We start from the raw sequence: 21270 nt of genomic DNA on the forward strand, positions 1-21270 counted from the left end.
GTGGAATTGCTTGATGAAAGGAGGGAGAAATCATGTATCATGTAACCATGGAAAAAAATTTTAAAGTAAATAAATAGAATAGAATAAAAAGTTGATCAGGTCTAAAGAGCTGCACCCTCTTGCTGACACTGGTTTATATAGCATTCATCCTAAGAGTGAACTTTTATGCATTTAAGCAAGCATCTTTCTATGTTATAGCTGCCTATGTGCTTTACATCACCGTGCAGAGTCCAAAGTCTGGGCAGAATGAGCAATGAGCAATGCTTGGGACACATGATCCTGTGGCTTTTTACTATTTCATTTAATCTCAGCATATTTCTCGTTTATCCATGTCTGTCCTAAAACAAAACACTCAGAACTAAACACAGTGTTCAAGGTGCTACTGTCTGATCAGGAGAGAGGACAGTGCTACTATAAACTCCTTCGATCTGACCACCATATTTGTTTATCGTAACTTAAGATGACTTTACTTTGGCTTTTTCTGGCTGCCACCTCACAAAATAATGAACTTAGAGCCCCAAACAAGTTGTTCTCTTGACATTTATATTCTTATATTGTATCTATAAAGTTAATTATGCTTATTCCTGGGAAGTCTTTTTCATGTGAATTTAGCTAACATGAAGATGGAAGATGCAAAATGGAATTGTGAGTCTCTATTAGGAACGGTTTGGTTTTTTAAATGTATACAGTGCAATTTTATGGACTTTGAGGGTGCACAGTACTAAGTTTAAAACAGTATTAACAAAACTGACTTATTTGTTTATTCTTTCTTGAGTTTCCTTCCATTTTCCTCTGTGTATGACTTTTTAAGATGTAATGATATACTATTATGTTCTTTGTTAATTTTTTAATATGTCTATTAGTACCTATCAATTCACCTTTCCTCTAGTCCACCACAATAGAAGGCCTTCATTGTAATGAATAGGTATAATCAAGTAAAACAAATGACCACACCAGCCATTCTGAAAATGCATGTCTCATTCTGCATCTCTAAGCCATCACATTTCCACAAAGTGATGGATGATGTGCTTCATCTCTTGGAATCATAAATGACCATTGAATTGACAAAGAGTTGCAGTTTTTCAAAGTAGTTTTTCCTTATTATTCTCTTGATTCTACTCTTTTCACTGTGTAGTCCCTGAGATTTCTCTAAACCCAGCATCTTATCTATATTAACTTCACTTCTTATAGAATAATAATCTTCCATTACATTTAAAATGCCATAATTTGTTCGGCCATTCCCCATTTATGGCACCCAGTTTGTTTCCAGTTTTTTACTTCAATAAAAAAGGATTTCTACAAATACTTTTGCATATGTAGATCCTTTCTCTATTTATTTTAACCCTTTGGGTTATATGTCTAGTAGTGGTATTACTGGGACAATGGGTATACAAAGTTCAGAGACTTTTTGTGTCTGGTTCCAAATACCAAGAGAGCATTAGTGTATCTCTCTAACCAAAGCAACCCTCCTAATAATTCCTTGTTTTGTCCTCTCTGCCAATCTAATAAGTGTGAGGTGGAACTTAGGAGTTATTGTAACTTTTTCTTACTTTTAGTGATTTTGCTATAAGTTATTGATAACTTCCATTTTTTCCTTTGCAAACTGCCTATCAAAATCCTTTGAGCATTTATCTAAGAGGAATAGTTTTATACATTTGTTATTATTATATTATTATGTACTATTTTTCATTATTATTATATTTGCATTGATTCCTTATATAGCTTAAATAACAGACTTTTGTCAGATAGATTTGGTGTGGAGATTTTTTCCCAGTTAATTTCCCTTCTAATTCTAACTGTACTAATTTTACTTGTAAAAAAGTTTTTCAACTGTATATAAGAGAAACCAACCATTTTATCTTCTTGTTTTACATGAAAAAAATCTCCTCATCTTCCCATATTCACAGTTTGTAAACTGTATCCTATATTCATCTAATTTGCTTATGATATAATCTGTTATGATCATGTAGTCATTTGGAGCTTGCTGTTATCCTTAGTAAGTTTCATTCAACCTATTAGCTATCCTTTCCAGCTTTATGTCAGCTACATATCTGATAAATATTCCATCTATGCCTCCATCCAAATCATTAAATAAAATTTTGTTAAATGAAGCAAAAAACCAAGAAAAAATCCCTAGGACATTTCACTAGAGATTTCATGCCAAATTGGGTTCCAGTCACTCAACCTATTTGAATCCATTTGCCTACACCTTTCCATCTTTTCCACAAAGATAATGCATGAGATTTTGTCAAATCTTTTCATATTAAAGCTTTCTACTTTAGGATTGTTTTTTCTCTTGTAGCCAGAGGAAATTATCATTATTTTAGGTGTGTGTGTGTGTGTGTGTATATACATACATATATATATATATATATATACACACTAAAACAATTCAGGGTAAGAGGGAAGATCATTGTGGGGTAATTTCCTGTTTCTATAAAATCTTACAAAACTCTTCATAGGAATAGCCTCTTCAGCTGCTCCTTTCTATGCTGTCCCACTGGCCACTCCCAGATAACCTCAATAAAGGGCCCACCTGTCATTGCTGATGAAGGCAGTGATAGGTAGTGGACTTTAAAGGTTTTTTTTGTTTGTTTGTTTTTTAAGAAGAAAGGTCTACAGATGGAGAAGGGAGAAATTCTGTACCCTTTGTGCCAATAGCAAGAGCATCATGCTGGGCTGAGCATAGATGCCAAGTCACCAAGGGAGGGCTAAGACCAGCATTCCTTACAACTAGAAAATTTGTCTCCACAGTGACATAGCTTTGTCTATTTTCATCTGGTATCTTGGATATTTCATCTTGAATCTTGGCTTCTCAAGTCGGATTTTCTTTGTCCATCTCATTCAATTTGACCCACTTCCCTTACTGTCTTATTTTAACTAGACTTCTGTTAATAATGCATCTGTAGTTCCAGGTGTGGCTGTTGTTCTTTTTATAAAAGAAGGAAGGAGTCAGTTCCTTCTTGTCTCATGGTCTTCCTATTGACTTGAAAATATTTTTCTATTATGAACTGAACCATAGTCAGCAAACAAATTATTTCATACACAAATGGGAAAAAAGAAAGAAAATTATAGAAGAAAGTATTAACTATATTTATTTATTTAAAGCCATAGTTCTTAAACTTATGCCTATGAACCTGTTTCAATAGATAGATGATAGATAGATAGATAGATAGATAGATAGATAGATAGATAGATAGATAGATAGATAGATGGATAGATAGATAGATAGATTAACTGTGTTTTAATATAAATGATCTCCTTTGTAGTCCTCTGTATTTTGTTTTTCTAGGAAGGGGTCCATAATCTTAACCAGAAAGCCAGAAAAGGTTAAGAACCTTTGACTTAAAAGATAGTATATTCCTGTACTCCTCACTGGATGTCAAAGAATTAGTAGTAAGACTGGTTGATAAGGGAGTCCAGAAAAAAAAATCATAACATAGACTCTAAAGGTTTAGGAGTTGGAAGGTAATTGGAACCTATACCCTTCCCACTCCCATCCCATTGTCTTGAAATCACCAAAGAAATTAAAAGAAAGAATATATGTTTATGGAAAGGTAATCATTTTGAATTATCCTAAATTTAGAACAATGTTCTATATTTTAAGCTGCATTGCTATTTTCACGACCTGGCTAAATTATAAATTCCTACTAATCTAATATTTAGAGGCTTTAAACCACCTTCCTAACTGCAGCCATGAGGTCAGGCCTACAGGGCCAGGAAGGTGTTTACAATTTATTCTAAGGGGATACCATTAGTCAGTTTTTATTTGTAGCTTCCTATTTTTTATAAAACACAAATACATTTTTCCTCCCCCAGCCCTCCCTGAGTAAAATAGTGAGCCAACTTCTAGTATGTGGAAATGTTTACATGCTGTGAGTTATTCTGAGAGGAAAAACAACATGATAATGTTGAATATATTTCCAAATGCTACCAGGATGATCAAACTTAATAGCCTTGCATATAATAAAAATCTTCAAGATGTGATAAAGTATTTTTTTAGTGTCAGTGAGGAGGGTGGTTGTGAAATTGTTCTAAGTGTTCTTGGGAACCAATGGAATTTAGCACCTCTTATTGTACTCATATTATGATTTAATCAATCAATAAACATTTGGAGGCAAAATGTGGATAATGATCTTGCAAAAGAGGCTGAGAAAGATCAGTCAAAACAGGTAGGAGGAGAATCAAGATAGATCAGTGTTGTAAAAACCCAGAGTGTATAGGCACAGAGTTTGGTCAGCAGTTTCAAATGCAATGCAGAGATCAAGGAGGATGAGGACTAAATTAGATTGGGCAGTTAAGAGATCACAGGTAACTTTGAAGAGGGCAGTTTCAATTGAAAAATAACATCAGAAGCAAGACCACAGACGACTATTAGAAAGGAATCAGGAGAGAGGAAGTGGAGGCAAAATATAAGCACCCTTTTCAAGGAATTTGAGAAAGGAAGGAGAGATATAGTATAATAGCTATCAGAATAGTAGGATCTTGTGAAATTTTGTTTTATAGGATAAGAGAGACTTAAATATGTTCTGCAGGCATCAGTGATAGAACCAGTAGAGAGGAAGAGAATGGAGATTAGAGAGATGATAGCAGGGACAATGTTGGAGAAACTAGGACAGCATGTGAACAAGACTTTATACATATAAAGGGATTAGTGAAGAAAAGGGTCTCACCTTTCCATCAAGACAATGAAGTAAAGGAAATAGTGGGGATGTTGTCAAGGGGTTGCGAGATGAGAAAGGAAGAAAACAGAGATCATATCAAATGGTCTCAATTCCCTCAATAAAGTATGAGACAAGATGCTTAGCTGAGGAGAGGGTATGGTGAGGAATAGTGTGGAAGGCTTGAGAGAAAAGGAGTTTGTTTGAGGATGAAAAAAAAAAATAAACTAGGAAGAGTAAAATGATTGCCTTGTTGCAGTGAGGGTCCTAGTCAAACGAGATAACATTTCTTTGTAGTAGAGTATAATTAAATGAATTCTTCCAGCTTTATTCAGCAGCATCTGGATAGGTAGGAGTAGAGGAGAGGGATGGTGAGAGTGATCCAGGAGCAGGATTTGGTAAGGCATAAATAGTGCTAGATCAAGGGATTAAGGGATTCAGGAATGGAGGATAGTATAGAGTTAAAATGGTTAACCAAAGGGCCAAGTTTGAGAAGGGAAGACAGTGTACTGGAGTAGTTGTGGTGGCTTGGGAAAGTACTAAGAGGCTGAGGAATTGAAGGTCAAGGTCATAGACTTAGGAGAGGTAAAATGGTAGGGTATTATAATTGGATAAAGACATTTCTGGGTTCTTAATCACTGTATATTTGTACATGATCACAAATGATAAACAAGATCTGGAGTGTAAACATTCTTATGTATATCTGAAGCAGGGTAGGAATAGAGCAAGGCGATTTGGGAACTAGNTATATATATATATATATAGAGAGAGAGAGAGAGAGAGAGAGAGAGAGAGAGAGAGAGAGAGAGGGAGAGTATTTACTCTCCTAATTTGGTATCAGTTTACTATTTCTGTCTGTCTGACATGTTTATCCTTGTCAACATTGCTTCAATTGTAAAACTCAAGGGAACATGATCTAGTACAATGTCATGCATAATTAGGCACTTAATAAATGCCTTTAGATTGCAATAACAATGGCAGTGAATCCACTTGGAATATAAAATCCCCAAAGAAATCAGTCACAATCACAAAATGTTTAGAGCTGACATGGCCCTCAAGAATTTAATCTCATTTATCCTCCTCCCTAGTATTAAGAATGCATCAACAAATGATTGGCTTATTTATTAAAGTTTTGTAGCAGGGGTCTTCAAATGATAGAGATCTACTGTTAGATCTTATTTACTATCAGATACTTAGGCAAATATATTTATTTACAATGTGAAAATTCTAATTTCAGAAATAATATTCCAGATTTCAAGTAACTAAAAGTGTGTCTAGAAGAAAATTATCCAGTAAATATGAATGCATAATTCCCATTCTGTTTGGCCAATAAGTCATCCAATGAAATGAAAAGCCAAAGAATGTGCTTGAGAATAGATAATGGAACATCTCTGCCTTCCTAGTAGAGAAGTGGGGAGCTATCAGGATCAAATACAATCTAGTTTATCAAGTATGATTATCTTATTGGATGTTTTTGCTTAATTGTTACTCATAATAAGGGAGGATTCAATAGGGAGGTGGAAGGGTCTTTGGAAGGTACGGGTTTTTTTTCGAATTGATTACAATTTTAAGGTTCTTAAAAGTTGAACAACTTTGTAAGTTTCAAATCAGTAATAGGCCATAAATTTAAACACTCAACTTTTACAAATCTGTAGTGGGGGGCAGTTGGGTGGTTCAGTATATTGAGAGCCAGGCCTTCAGATGGGAGGTCCTAGGTTTAAATCTGGCCTCAGACACTTCCTAACTGTGTGACCTGCTATGAGTAAGATTAGATTAGCTAGTTATTAGGTATTGATTATATATTGATTAGGAAGTACCTAGCAGGAAGGAGCTGGAGCTGGGAATTCCAGGTTGGAATGAAGGAGGAGGAAGTCTATCTGTGTTCTGTGTGTGGACTCCATTAGTGGTAGGCAAAAACTGTTGCCAGCCTGGGAGACCTCAGAGCAAAGGACACCTTGCATCCTATTTTCCCCTGGGATCCTGTGTGGTGTGGCATTTAAGGAAAGAACAAGAGAAGAGGACAGTGCTTCAAGCAAACCCCTTACTACTTGGTTCCTGAGACAACTGTAGCTCCTGGCATCCAGACATCATCAGTGGATTGCAGTGAGAAATCCCAAAGCCACAAAAGCCCCAGCTGTACTCAAGCCTGGCAGGTTCCAGGTTTGAGGCAGAAACCCAGAGACTCCAGTATAGCTCCTTGGGCCCTGTTAGTTAGATAGCTTAGATTTGTGTAGTTGAATAAGTCCTTCCCTGTCCCTTTGGGTTTTGTTATTAGGTGTTAAGATTTTAGAGTAGTCATTCCTATCCCTCCTTTTAGTTGTTTCTAATTAAAACCCAATTTCACCTTGTTACCTTGTCAGTTAATTCAAGGCCTCTGGCCAGAGTGACAGTTGGCTGTTATTTTTTCAGTTGGGAGTGGTGTAGCTGTACAAGACTTCAGTGTTCAGTTATAGTCTCTCTTACATCCCAGAGAGTGTTCCCACAAACCCATAGTTGATTTTAATATCCCTGGTGACCCCATTACTTATATTTTCCTACAGACCCTATGCAAGTCACTTAACTCCCATTGCCTAGCCCTTACCACTCTTCTGCCTTGGAACCAATATACAGTATTAATTCTAAGATGGAAGGTAAGGATTTAAAAAATAAATCTGTACTAAATTTATAATTTAAACTCCTACAAGTTGGTGATCACATTGGATGTATGTACCTTCAGGATTCTAAGGATTCTCTAAAATATACCTGATGACGAGAAAGGCATCAAAAGAACTTTTTCTAACTTCCTTATCTACTTATATAATATTCATTCGTCTTAATATTTATTGAGTTCCTCCTATCTGCAGGAGATGGTGTCAGATACAGTGAAGTATACAAAGTTGAGTGAGGAATGATATGAGTGAAAGGGTAATTCTCAAAATGCTCAAAATAAACTCTGTTCTCAAAAAGTTTTGCATCGATAAAGTCAATTTAAGTAACTTTGATAAAAGAATTACAAACCAGGTGCTATGGAAGTTCAGGGGGATGAATAAACCAAATTGAAAGAAACTATGGCATTTTCAATTAGTAATAAAAGGAAGTAAGGTCAATTTTGGAGTACTTTTGCTAACTTTCAAATAAATTATAATGATTTGATAGGAATACTGTATGGAAAAACTCAGTAAACAATATAAGAGTAAATAGTATTTGTAAACCACATTAAATAAGATCTCACTCTTCTAAAAATTTTTGTTATTTTGTGGGTGAAGCATGTCTCTTTAATGTTGATGTGGAAGATATCTCTCACTATAACAAAAAATAAGTCTAAAAAGTGGCTATCTTCATTCATTAACATCAGTTTTTATTAGCCTCTATTATTTTATTTATTTTCATTAAATATGATTTTTGCAGGAAAGTCTTCTCATTTTACTTTTTTTAACTTTCATTTTTCTTTTTTTTCCCATCTACCTGGTAGGTCAGTTTCCAAAGTTAGGAATAAAAAATGTTTCCTAAATTAAGTTGTTCATAAAAAGTTAATAAATGTAGGGAGAACATCCAGTGTAACTTGAATAAAGTAGAAGAGAACCTACCATTTATTTTTTTTATTATGTGCCTTAGGACTACAAGGATTGAAGTGTTTTTACAAAAACAATAAAAGAGGAGTAATTTGATGGTTTATTTACTCGTTCTAACCTTTAGAAAGTGTCATGCTTTTTTAAAGTGTTTGCTTCAGGCTGTAGTTTTACAAGATGGGCTGTGCACTGGTCAGGCCTCTTCAATTCTTGACCCTGAACAGATTTAGGAAGAAAGTACAGCTGGCTCATGACCAAGCAGCCAAAACTGCAGCTAGGTACTTGTACTATCTTTTTCAAACTCATAATGCACCTCCTACGAAATTGAACTATTCAATTTTTCATGCAATTCCATGAAATGGTTATCACTTTCATAGGGATTTGGGTTTTGATGATGGATCAAAGAAATCTATCTCAAATAAACATATCACAGTATAAAAGTTTTAAAATAACTTTCCAAATTAACATTTAATATTTGTTAAAGATTATAATTTCACATTAAACAAATTGTTCTAATATATTTTAGAAGCACAGTAAACATATATGAATAATATGAAAATAATCCTTTTAATATATTATATGTAATAAAATATAAATAATAATCCATAGTACATTTATCCATATCCTTTGAAATACTACAGCAAATAATCGAATTTTTAAAATATTTTCAAGAATAAGGTAATTGTCAAAAAAAAAAGGTAAGTGTCAAAAGAAAACGTGTATTCTGGCATTTATTCAAGTATTCATCCTAGTGCAAGAGAAAGCCTGATTCCTTCTCTTTCACTCTATCATAAATCAATCTGCCAATAGTTAAAGGAGAAGAGAATGATAGAGTACAGGTTAAGAAAACTAAAATACCAATATTTATTTCATCAAATCAATTCAACTGGAATTTATTAAACAACAAAACTTTATTAAGTACCTACTATGTAGGGGACATTGTGCCAGGTGCTATGGATACAAAGATGCAAAGGCACTTCCTACACTCAAGAAGCTTACAATTTTATCAGAGGCGAGTAGGAGGGAGCTAAAAATGGAAATGAAACATGTACACAAAAAATGTGGCAGAAGGTAAACTATTATAAGAAGAGATGCATAGGTGATCGATTTTACTTTAAGCTAGATCAAGAAAGGTTTTATAGAAAGGTCAATCCATGCCTAAGCTGGTTCCTTAAAAGAAGAAAAAGATATCAAGGGATGGAGGTAGGTAAGGAATGTGTTCCAGGCATGGGCCTTCTGTTGTATGGAGAAGATACGTACACATAGATACTATCTAAGACTTTTAGGCCTATTCTAGGGCCTTACAGAATTACTCCAACAGCCTCCTAAAAATAATTAAAGTCTATACAATTTCTCCCTTATCCAGTCCTTCCTGTATGCCTCTGCCACATTAATTGTTTCACACCATTGTTTTCATCTCAGCCTTCCCATTTCAAGAACCTACAATGACTCTACTGTCTTATTAGAAGAAGTCTAAATTTCTTTGCCTGGCTTTCCTAATCTGATCTCACTCTTCCTCTTCAATTTTATTCCCTACAAATAATAATTAGCATTTCATATGATATTCAGGTTTTTTAAATCATTTTCTTCACAACAGTAAAATATTTTTTTCACAGTAGCCTTCATAAGGAAACATAAAAATTAAGTTTCTTGTCTGGGACCACAGGTTCCCAAACCCAATTCTCTATGCACCGAGCCACAATTCAAAGAGCATCTCCTCTTCAGGAGAGTCAATCTTTTCACTCTCAACTAGACATACTATGTTATTTTTTAGCTCTATAATTCTATTTACAATTGCCTATAAGACTGGCAATGTTTTCCTTCTTTTCCATTTATCAAAATCCTAATCTTCCTTCAAAGATTAATTTAATTCCTAATTTGTGCAGGAAGCCTCCTGGAATGCAAATTCATCTTTTCCTCTCTAAACTCAAAATAACAGAATTTCAAGTTTACAAGGAACCTCAGCGGACCTCAAGCCTAGCCCATATGTAAAAAAAAAAAATTCCTCCACACAATATAATTCCTACCATACCTGCACTCACTTAATTGCTCCTTAATCCGTCAGAGGAGAGAGATCAGAAAAAAAAGAATTTCGTAGTGCCTACTATGTGCCAGGTGCTAAGTGCTTTTTACAAATAGTATTTCATTTGATCCTCACAACCCTGTTAAGTAGGTACTATTATTGTCCCTGTTTTACAGTTGAGTTAGCTTCATATGTTAGTTTTAGCTCCTCTATTAAATTATAAGTTCCTTGAGACAAAGACCCTGTTTTATACTTCTGTATAACTCATAGTCCCTAACACAGTAGTAAGTGCTAAAAAAAAATATTTGTTGTTTAATAGAAATCAATTGAAATGCTGTACCTTTGTAAAAATGGAACACATACAGAATAGGGCATCACATGTAATAATTAAAGAAAATAATAGTCACATAGATGAAACTATTTGCTTAAATAAAAGTATTTCTCATTTGTTGATGCCTACTTTGCTTTTAAATTTGCAATTAATCACTATAAATCTGAAAAGTTTATGATTAAAAAACTTATTTAGCATAGATAACTTATAAATGAAACACTTAAAATAGAAATACAGTAGTAACCCTTTCAATTCCCTAACAAAGAAGTCTATCTTAATGATATAAATAGGACCAAATTTTCCCTTCTAGTACATAATAACAGGAAATTAAAAACTCATAAAATTCTTTTAAATTTAAAAGTCATTTTTACAGGTTAGCACTCTAACCAAATATTATAAAGAGGTCATACTGTGTTAAAAATGTAAAGGGCAGTAGGCCACCACAAGACAAAAATATATTGGCCTTGAGGGAAAACTGCCAGTCAGCTTGTCTGATAAATTATCAAAAGAAAAAACCCCAAAGCCCATTTTTCTATCCTGCATGTGCTCTACAAAGTTCACAGCAAATATGTATGTAGTACAGTGTTTATTAGTTTCACAATTTGGAAAAAAACACAAAAGTAGCTTTATCTTATAGAATGATGTTTGAGTTTCCTTCAAACTGTCACCAGAATATTTATTTCCTATTTTATACATTTTAGGGTCAAAATATTTTTAAAACTGTAGTATTATTTCTTTTGTACAAAAATACTTTCATATAATATTTCAAATGTCCACATTTGTAAAGCTTTTTAATTTGTTTGTATTGCAAAATATTTTGTTTCTTTAATTTATTGTTTTTCCAAAATTCAACCAAAATAGGACCACTCATTTTTATTATACAGAATACACCTGTGTTTCACTGATTAAAATATAATCATCACTTATTTAAAAATAATTTCAAGTAAATGTAATGAAATTTGAGAAATCTATTTTCAGAGTTTAAATTTTTAAATCATTCATTATGAAGCTTTTTGCAATAAAATCAAATTCAATGGAATTTCTTGAAATTGTTTTTGGCTTACTGTTTCTGAACCAAATTCCAATTTTTTAAAAAATCATGAAAAATTTCTCAGGTTGCTTCTTCCAAAGAATTTTTCCAGCTGGATACTTACCATTCTACTGCCTTTTAATACTAATTTTAGTAGTCTAAGATTAAGATCTCCAGCTGTTCCCTAGGCCTTTTAGTCCATCCCTGCCCTCATGTTCTTCCATCTGTCAGAAGAAAATGTAATGCTAAAATTAGCCCTCCGCTTTGGATAAGATGTGGTACTAAGCAGTCTAGGATTATCCTATAAATAATGTACTTTTGTTTTTCTACACAAATTTCTACAAGGTAGGGGTTCTGCAAGCCCTTTTGCTTTCTTATAATCTGGTTTATGAAACTTCCTCCCCTATCTGCACTAAGTAGAGATAGCAGTCGAGTTATCTCCCAAGAACTCCCTCACTATCCTTTCTCTCCAATTCAAAGTATCTTCTCTATCAAGGTTTCAGAGGAAGAATTGTCTCTCCCCCTTTCCAAGGCTAGCCCTTTTTTACCCATGCTATCAATCTCATCCTTCTCCTCTAGGATCCTGTCCTTAAATTATATACTCTCTTTTATTTAGCATCTTCAGTATTCCCCTCTACACTGTCTTCATCCCTTACTCAAATGCACAGATGGATCTGTGGTCATATTAGTATCAGAATTTCCTCCAACAATGCAGACTGCAATCCATCCATTTCTGTCCATCCTGTATTACTTGACCATTCCTCCCATATATTTACTACCTAACACACAGGAAATATTCCTCAGTTTCTCCTGACATTTCAAGGGTACTAGAAATTTCAAGCAACACTCTGGTTCTTGTCTACCTGTCATCCCTACTTTTACCATATGACCAAACCATCTTCACTTACTATCATACATTTCCTTGAAGAAAATTCATATCTATTTGTCTTCCAAATTCCATAATGGTTAAATGTTTCATTCTGTTCATACCTATTATGTATTTCTCTACTGTCCTATGGGATATATATTTCTTTAATTACTCGAACATTGTTGCATTCTATCTCTTGCTGTATACACAACAGAAAATTGGTATTAAAAAGATAAGCTTTTGTTTCTGTGGGAAACTTGGAATCATTAAAAAAAATTTGCAATTAAACCTCTAAAGGAATTTTACAATTTTCCAAAAGTAATCCAAACCAGTCTCTTCCTGATCAAATTCAAGCCCAATCCCGTGACCATCTGTATTACCTGTCTCAAATATTTATCCTGATGGACAAGTTTTATAGACTTTCCATCCAAATGCATGTCGTAATGTGGGCAATAGACATTCTTCATTCATTTGGTGTTTCCTGTGTAGATGGTCAGGTCAAACTCTTTTGAATAATACAGATCTCTTCCAAGAACTTGTGCAATATTTCAGTTTAATGCAATCAATACAATGTCATCCACAAATAGAAGCATCTGAAAGAACTCTCCATAAACCAAGAAAGCATTCTTCAACTTGGATTTTGTGAAGTTTCCATCACAGTGGGAAATGCCTTTAATGAGTATACATCTCTCTTTTTTGTATCTCAGTTGATACTTATAATCAGTGTTATTGATTAGAGTTACTTTTGTTGTTATGTCTTTCAATAAATCTTTAATGTTTTCAGTATATGAATAGGAAATACTTCATTGGAAAAGAGCCTCAAAGGATCTAACAAATCAATTTTTTCATAATTTATAAACAATAAGCAATACAATAATGGGAACTTATATTCTCTATATCTTTTAGTCAATTGCAAAAATGGTAAGGATAAGGTCCATGACTGACTATAGCTTGCAAAAGTCTTCTTATTCTTAATACCTTCATGTATGAAGCCTCCAATTTTTATAGATATGACTTGCACAAAAAGTTTTTTAAGTAGAAGAGTTGGCATGCGAGGCAGGACTTTTGGGTATTAATAAGGTCTCAGATTTTTTTCCATGCTTTTGGTTTCTTTTTCTCCTACAAATTCCTTTCATATAGATGCCTCAACATTCTCATAATAGTGTTTCCTCCAGCAACGTTTCCTTAATGTATACTTGGTCCAAGACACTTTTCTCATCTTTGTTAAGTGGCATTTCTATCTCCACAAGTGCTTTCATTGTTCATTATGGCAAAAATAATTTATTAAGATAATATTTATAACGCATTATAAATATAAGCATCTTATATAATATATAAATATGATAGCTTTAAAATTTTAATTTACTATATATAAAAATATATATTATATATTAAATTTTTTAAATTTACTATATATAAAAAATTTTTAATTACTATATAACCCAGTAATATAATAATATATATAATATCTTTTCCATTTTTCTTCTGTTGTATTATCCTCCTTCCATTTTTGTCCTTAAGTTATCTTGGTATGACTATGCTTAATTGGATTTCTTGTCAAGCTTTCTCTAAGCTAGTTTTATCCTCTATTGCTTCTCTCTGCTTTATGAAATAATCTATACATCAGTTCAACATTCACTTTCATAAAATTTTACAAACAAGTTCTTATTTGAAATTGGTGTTGTCTCTGTCCACAATTTCTTTCCATTTGGCAAGTCAAATGTTTGCTAAGGTACTTTCTGGGTTCTTTTGGTCCCCTCTTGCAGCAATAGATCTATAGCACTTAAATGAATTGCAGTTGGTGCTGATGTCATTTCTGTTATCAAATTCCCATTTCTAATTACTGATTACTTGTTTAAATGGTTTAGGATTGACCCGTTTCAGCTGTTTTCGCTGTATCTTTTCCCCACTGTTATTCATTTTACTTGCTTTTATTTTTTATTAATTCTGATCTTTGCACTGCCAAGTCAGTGTACATAGACATTAATATATACTCCCCACACCAATTACAAGTCTTTTCCTATCTATTAAAATATAATTGATTCAAATTTTTACAATGTTATTTGATGATCACTATGTCTAGTACCTATCATTTTTTTTCTCAACAAAAGTGGTCATTATATAAAAGTGTGTGACTTCCAGGTAATTTTTCAATCTGTGGCCTCTTGTGTTCCCCTTTCCCCGGAACCATGCTTTCCTCATATATGTTGAACTTTCCTCACCATTTCTTGCCTTTGCATCAATACCACATCTCACACCATATAGCAGGATAAGATCAAAATGAGCACATGATTCAGAAATAAAAGGTTAATAATAAGCAAATTATGGGAGTTTGGAAATTTTTTCCTGTCAGATCTATGGCTAAAGGGAAGAATTTCTGATCATATATGAGATAAATAGCATGATGAGATATAAAATAGATAGTTTTGATTACATTAAATTAAAAAGAGGTTGCACAAACAAAATCAATGTAGCTAAGATTAGAAGGAAAACAGGAAACTGAAAGAAAAAATTTACAGTAAATTTCTCTGATAAAGGCCTCATTTCTGAAAAATATAGAGACAACTGAGTCACATTTATGAGAATATGTTATTCCCCAACTGATAAATTGTCAAAGGATGTGAACAGGCAGTTTTTTGAAAATGAAATCAAAGATATTTATAGTCATATAAAAAATGCTCTAAATCACTATTGATTAGAGACATGCAAATTAAAGCAACTCTGTGGTACTACCTCACACCTATCAGACTGGATAATATGACAGAAAAATAAAATTACAAATGTTGGAGACGTGGAAAAATTAGGACACTAATTTTGCGGAGTTGTGAACTGATTCAATCATTCTGAAGAGAAATTTGGAACTATGCTCAAGGGACTATAAAATTGTGCATATCCTCTAATCTGGCANTAACACACAGGAAATATTCCTCAGTTTCTCCTGACATTTCAAGGGTACTAGAAATTTCAAGCAACACTCTGGTTCTTGTCTACCTGTCATCCCTACTTTTACCATATGACCAAACCATCTTCACTTACTATCATACATTTCCTTGAAGAAAATTCATATCTATTTGTCTTCCAAATTCCATAATGGTTAAATGTTTCATTCTGTTCATACCTATTATGTATTTCTCTACTGTCCTATGGGATATATATTTCTTTAATTACTCGAACATTGTTGCATTCTATCTCTTGCTGTATACACAACAGAAAATTGGTATTAAAAAGATAAGCTTTTGTTTCTGTGGGAAACTTGGAATCATTAAAAAAAATTTGCAATTAAACCTCTAAAGGAATTTTACAATTTTCCAAAAGTAATCCAAACCAGTCTCTTCCTGATCAAATTCAAGCCCAATCCCGTGACCATCTGTATTACCTGTCTCAAATATTTATCCTGATGGACAAGTTTTATAGACTTTCCATCCAAATGCATGTCGTAATGTGGGCAATAGACATTCTTCATTCATTTGGTGTTTCCTGTGTAGATGGTCAGGTCAAACTCTTTTGAATAATACAGATCTCTTCCAAGAACTTGTGCAATATTTCAGTTTAATGCAATCAATACAATGTCATCCACAAATAGAAGCATCTGAAAGAACTCTCCATAAACCAAGAAAGCATTCTTCAACTTGGATTTTGTGAAGTTTCCATCACAGTGGGAAATGCCTTTAATGAGTATACATCTCTCTTTTTTGTATCTCAGTTGATACTTATAATCAGTGTTATTGATTAGAGTTACTTTTGTTGTTATGTCTTTCAATAAATCTTTAATGTTTTCAGTATATGAATAGGAAATACTTCATTGGAAAAGAGCCTCAAAGGATCTAACAAATCAATTTTTTCATAATTTATAAACAATAAGCAATACAATAATGGGAACTTATATTCTCTATATCTTTTAGTCAATTGCAAAAATGGTAAGGATAAGGTCCATGACTGACTATAGCTTGCAAAAGTCTTCTTATTCTTAATACCTTCATGTATGAAGCCTCCAATTTTTATAGATATGACTTGCACAAAAAGTTTTTTAAGTAGAAGAGTTGGCATGCGAGGCAGGACTTTTGGGTATTAATAAGGTCTCAGATTTTTTTCCATGCTTTTGGTTTCTTTTTCTCCTACAAATTCCTTTCATATAGATGCCTCAACATTCTCATAATAGTGTTTCCTCCAGCAACGTTTCCTTAATGTATACTTGGTCCAAGACACTTTTCTCATCTTTGTTAAGTGGCATTTCTATCTCCACAAGTGCTTTCATTGTTCATTATGGCAAAAATAATTTATTAAGATAATATTTATAACGCATTATAAATATAAGCATCTTATATAATATATAAATATGATAGCTTTAAAATTTTAATTTACTATATATAAAAATATATATTATATATTAAATTTTTTAAATTTACTATATATAAAAAATTTTTAATTACTATATAACCCAGTAATATAATAATATATATAATATCTTTTCCATTTTTCTTCTGTTGTATTATCCTCCTTCCATTTTTGTCCTTAAGTTATCTTGGTATGACTATGCTTAATTGGATTTCTTGTCAAGCTTTCTCTAAGCTAGTTTTATCCTCTATTGCTTCTCTCTGCTTTATGAAATAATCTATACATCAGTTCAACATTCACTTTCATAAAATTTTACAAACAAGTTCTTATTTGAAATTGGTGTTGTCTCTGTCCACAATTTCTTTCCATTTGGCAAGTCAAATGTTTGCTAAGGTACTTTCTGGGTTCTTTTGGTCCCCTCTTGCAGCAATAGATCTATAGCACTTAAATGAATTGCAGTTGGTGCTGATGTCATTTCTGTTATCAAATTCCCATTTCTAATTACTGATTACTTGTTTAAATGGTTTAGGATTGACCCGTTTCAGCTGTTTTCGCTGTATCTTTTCCCCACTGTTATTCATTTTACTTGCTTTTATTTTTTATTAATTCTGATCTTTGCACTGCCAAGTCAGTGTACATAGACATTAATATATACTCCCCACACCAATTACAAGTCTTTTCCTATCTATTAAAATATAATTGATTCAAATTTTTACAATGTTATTTGATGATCACTATGTCTAGTACCTATCATTTTTTTTCTCAACAAAAGTGGTCATTATATAAAAGTGTGTGACTTCCAGGTAATTTTTCAATCTGTGGCCTCTTGTGTTCCCCTTTCCCCGGAACCATGCTTTCCTCATATATGTTGAACTTTCCTCACCATTTCTTGCCTTTGCATCAATACCACATCTCACACCATATAGCAGGATAAGATCAAAATGAGCACATGATTCAGAAATAAAAGGTTAATAATAAGCAAATTATGGGAGTTTGGAAATTTTTTCCTGTCAGATCTATGGCTAAAGGGAAGAATTTCTGATCATATATGAGATAAATAGCATGATGAGATATAAAATAGATAGTTTTGATTACATTAAATTAAAAAGAGGTTGCACAAACAAAATCAATGTAGCTAAGATTAGAAGGAAAACAGGAAACTGAAAGAAAAAATTTACAGTAAATTTCTCTGATAAAGGCCTCATTTCTGAAAAATATAGAGACAACTGAGTCACATTTATGAGAATATGTTATTCCCCAACTGATAAATTGTCAAAGGATGTGAACAGGCAGTTTTTTGAAAATGAAATCAAAGATATTTATAGTCATATAAAAAATGCTCTAAATCACTATTGATTAGAGACATGCAAATTAAAGCAACTCTGTGGTACTACCTCACACCTATCAGACTGGATAATATGACAGAAAAATAAAATTACAAATGTTGGAGACGTGGAAAAATTAGGACACTAATTTTGCGGAGTTGTGAACTGATTCAATCATTCTGAAGAGAAATTTGGAACTATGCTCAAGGGACTATAAAATTGTGCATATCCTCTAATCTGGCAATACCACTATTAGGTTGGAATCCAAAAGAGATCAAAGAACAAGGAAAAGGACCTATATGCACAAAAATATTCCTAGCATTTTTGTAGTGGCAAAGAATTGGAAATTGATGGGATGCTCATTAATTGGAAGATGGCTAAATAAACTGTAGTATATGATTGCGGTGGAATATTATTGTGCTATAAGAAATGACAAGCAGGATGGTCTCAAAAAATCTAAGAAAACTTATATGAACTCATGAAAAGTGAAGTGAGTAGAACACTGTAACAGTAACAGCAATGATGACATGATGATGATCAACTGTGATGGATTTATCTATTCTAAATAATTCCATGATACAAGACAATTTCAAAAGACCCATGATGAAAAAATGCTATACACCTCCAGAGAATAAATCAATAGAGACTGATGCATAATTTTTTCACTTTCTTAATTCTTCTTATTTGTTTTTGTAACATGGTTAGTATGGAAATATGTTTTGTATGATTTCACAAGTAAACTGATATCACATGTCCTGTCTTCACAAAGAGTGGAGGAGAGGTGAAAGAGAGGGAAAGATCTCAGAACTCAAAAGTTTTTAAAACTATTTTAAAAGCAAATAAACAATTTTTTAAAGTACCTGTGACCCATTTTCCCATTAGCCTTCAAATTCTTTCTCTCTTATAGTTTCGTTTTTAGCAAAAATGCTGATAACATGATGCCATTTCTTCAGTAATATGCACATTCATTCTTTGGTCAGCAAAGATATCACATTTAAAATACTAACAGTCAAATTAAAGTTTATAGATGCTTTAAAAACTGATTCTTACCACCTTCTTGTCCCTTTTCCACTATTTCCTCTACTACTTTTACTGCAAAATCCAGGTCAGCACAGGACTAAGAGTCATTTGGTAATTTTCTTTGATTCATGAGTAGTCACATCCAAAAAATTAATCACCAAGTAGCTAGCTTACTACTTCCCTTTTACCTCCAGATATACTCATCTCCTCTAAACTAAGAAAACCAAGCCTGTATCCTAGTGTCCCCTGAAGCTAACATTCTATTTCTTTCCTCTCAAATTTATAGAATGTGTACTCTATTCCCACTGCTTTCATTTCCATATCCACTCATTCACTCTAACCTCCTTGTAATTTAACTTTAATTCTCTCCCCCTATATTGAAATACCAGTCAATGGCAAATTCAAAAGATTGTTTTACTCCTCAGTTGTCAATTCTTTATGACTTCTCTGAAGCAACTGATACCACTATATCCTGATTCTCTTCTTTTCTCACTGATCTTTTTCTGTCTCCCATCAGGGTTTTCAAACCATAATGGCGATTGGGTTTTTTTCTTAGGGCTCACTATTTCCTTTATTTCTACAAAATAATGAATAATCATAATCAGAGAAAATCTGAGAAAAAATGGTGGTTTGGGGTTTAAATACGTTGTTCTACCTGAAACATCTATCTTGAAGGCTTGGGACTAGTAGCTTTTTTGATCAAAAACATACTCTTTAGATTTGATTTTTAAAATCCCTTCACATCCTAGCAGGTCCCAACCTACTTTTCCGAGGTGCTATCCCATCCTTTGTGGTTCAGTCAAACTGGCCTTCTTGCTACTCATCACACACAACACTCCATTGTCCATCTCTGCACCCTTTCTCTGGCTAAGCCTCAGACCTGGGAAGCCCTCCCCTTGATTCACTCGTAGAACCTATTTCCTTCAAAACTCATCTCAACCACTACCTCTATTCAATCTTTCCTGATCTCTCTGGCAACTAAAGGCCTCCTGACCAAATTACCTTGTAGCTCACTTTGCATGTATTTTGTATATTCACTTAGATATGTCCATGTTATCTCCTCCCAAAGGATTGTAAGTTCCTTGAGGAGCTGTTTCATTTCTGTCTTTGTATCTCTAGTATCTGGCATGGTGCCTAGCACATAACAGTGCTTGATAGAGACTACATTTGGGAAATTGCTCATCTAGTCAATGATCCTAAGTTGCTCCCTGAAACAAAAAGTCATCTTTGAACACTTTTATTCTCATATTGCCACATGCCACCAAGTCATGGAAGACCACCATCTCTGATGAATAAGAATTCTGGATGACACAAAGGGCAATGAAAAGCACATGTGGTGAATATAAAGAGACATATTATCAGAGATAACTTGCATAGAATAAGCAAAATAAAAGATATTACTCAGGAAAGATACAATTAGAAAAGGAAGTGGCTGGTTATTTAGGAAGTGTAAGGAATAATGACCTACCTAGTTGTGCTGGGAAAAGTAAAAGACCTAGGCAGACCCTAAGCAGAAGTTCGATAGAAAGACATGGACAGTCATTCAGAGTCATCCAGAATGAGACACCATGAATGGGTTTCATGCTTTACCCTTGGCGAAATATCCATTCTAAAAAGATCCAGTAAAGCATTGAACCAGAACTGATATTTTAATGAAATAATTTCTGAAGTAATTAAAATAAATATAAATAGGCCAAAATAAAAATAAGCAAATAAAAGATAAGATCAAAATCAAGTACTTTGTTTAATATAATCATAACAACCAAAAAGTGCTTACCCTTCTTATGCGTAATTCTTCTAATGCCTCTAACAAACTGGTTTTGAATTCTAATACCTGGATGGAAAATAATGGTTCTGAAGAACTTTGGAGAGAATAGGAAGGTGGGTCAGTCTTCAAGTCTTTATCCATAACATAATTTGGTTCCTGCAATATAAGTTTTTAAAAAAGAATTAAATACCAGTTTGTTGGGAAAGGTAAAATTACAGTAAAAATTCCAATTTGTACCAATCTCCACTTCTACACCTCTGACATAAGATGTAGCATGGCATCATGAATAATAGTAGCTAGCTAACAGGTGGTATTTTCCCATTTGATCCTCACAGTAATTTTGCAAAGGGAGCACTATTAT

The 21270-nt window shown here is 33.3% G+C and overlaps 1 protein-coding gene across 1 annotated transcript in view; it reads right to left on the minus strand.

Annotated features, from left to right (window-relative positions):
• CCDC73 (coiled-coil domain containing 73) overlaps positions 1-21065 on the minus strand; it is a 133916-nt gene extending 112851 nt beyond the window's left edge. The window contains exon 1 of the mRNA XM_044680651.1: positions 20919-21065. Coding sequence (XP_044536586.1) covers positions 20919-21050 — 132 coding nt within the window. The 5' untranslated portion in view covers positions 21051-21065. The remainder of the gene's footprint in view (positions 1-20918) is intronic.
• Between the last annotated feature and the right edge of the window lie 205 nt (positions 21066-21270).

This window comes from Gracilinanus agilis, chromosome 6, assembly GCF_016433145.1.
Source record: "Gracilinanus agilis isolate LMUSP501 chromosome 6, AgileGrace, whole genome shotgun sequence".
NCBI lineage: Eukaryota > Metazoa > Chordata > Mammalia > Didelphimorphia > Didelphidae > Gracilinanus > Gracilinanus agilis.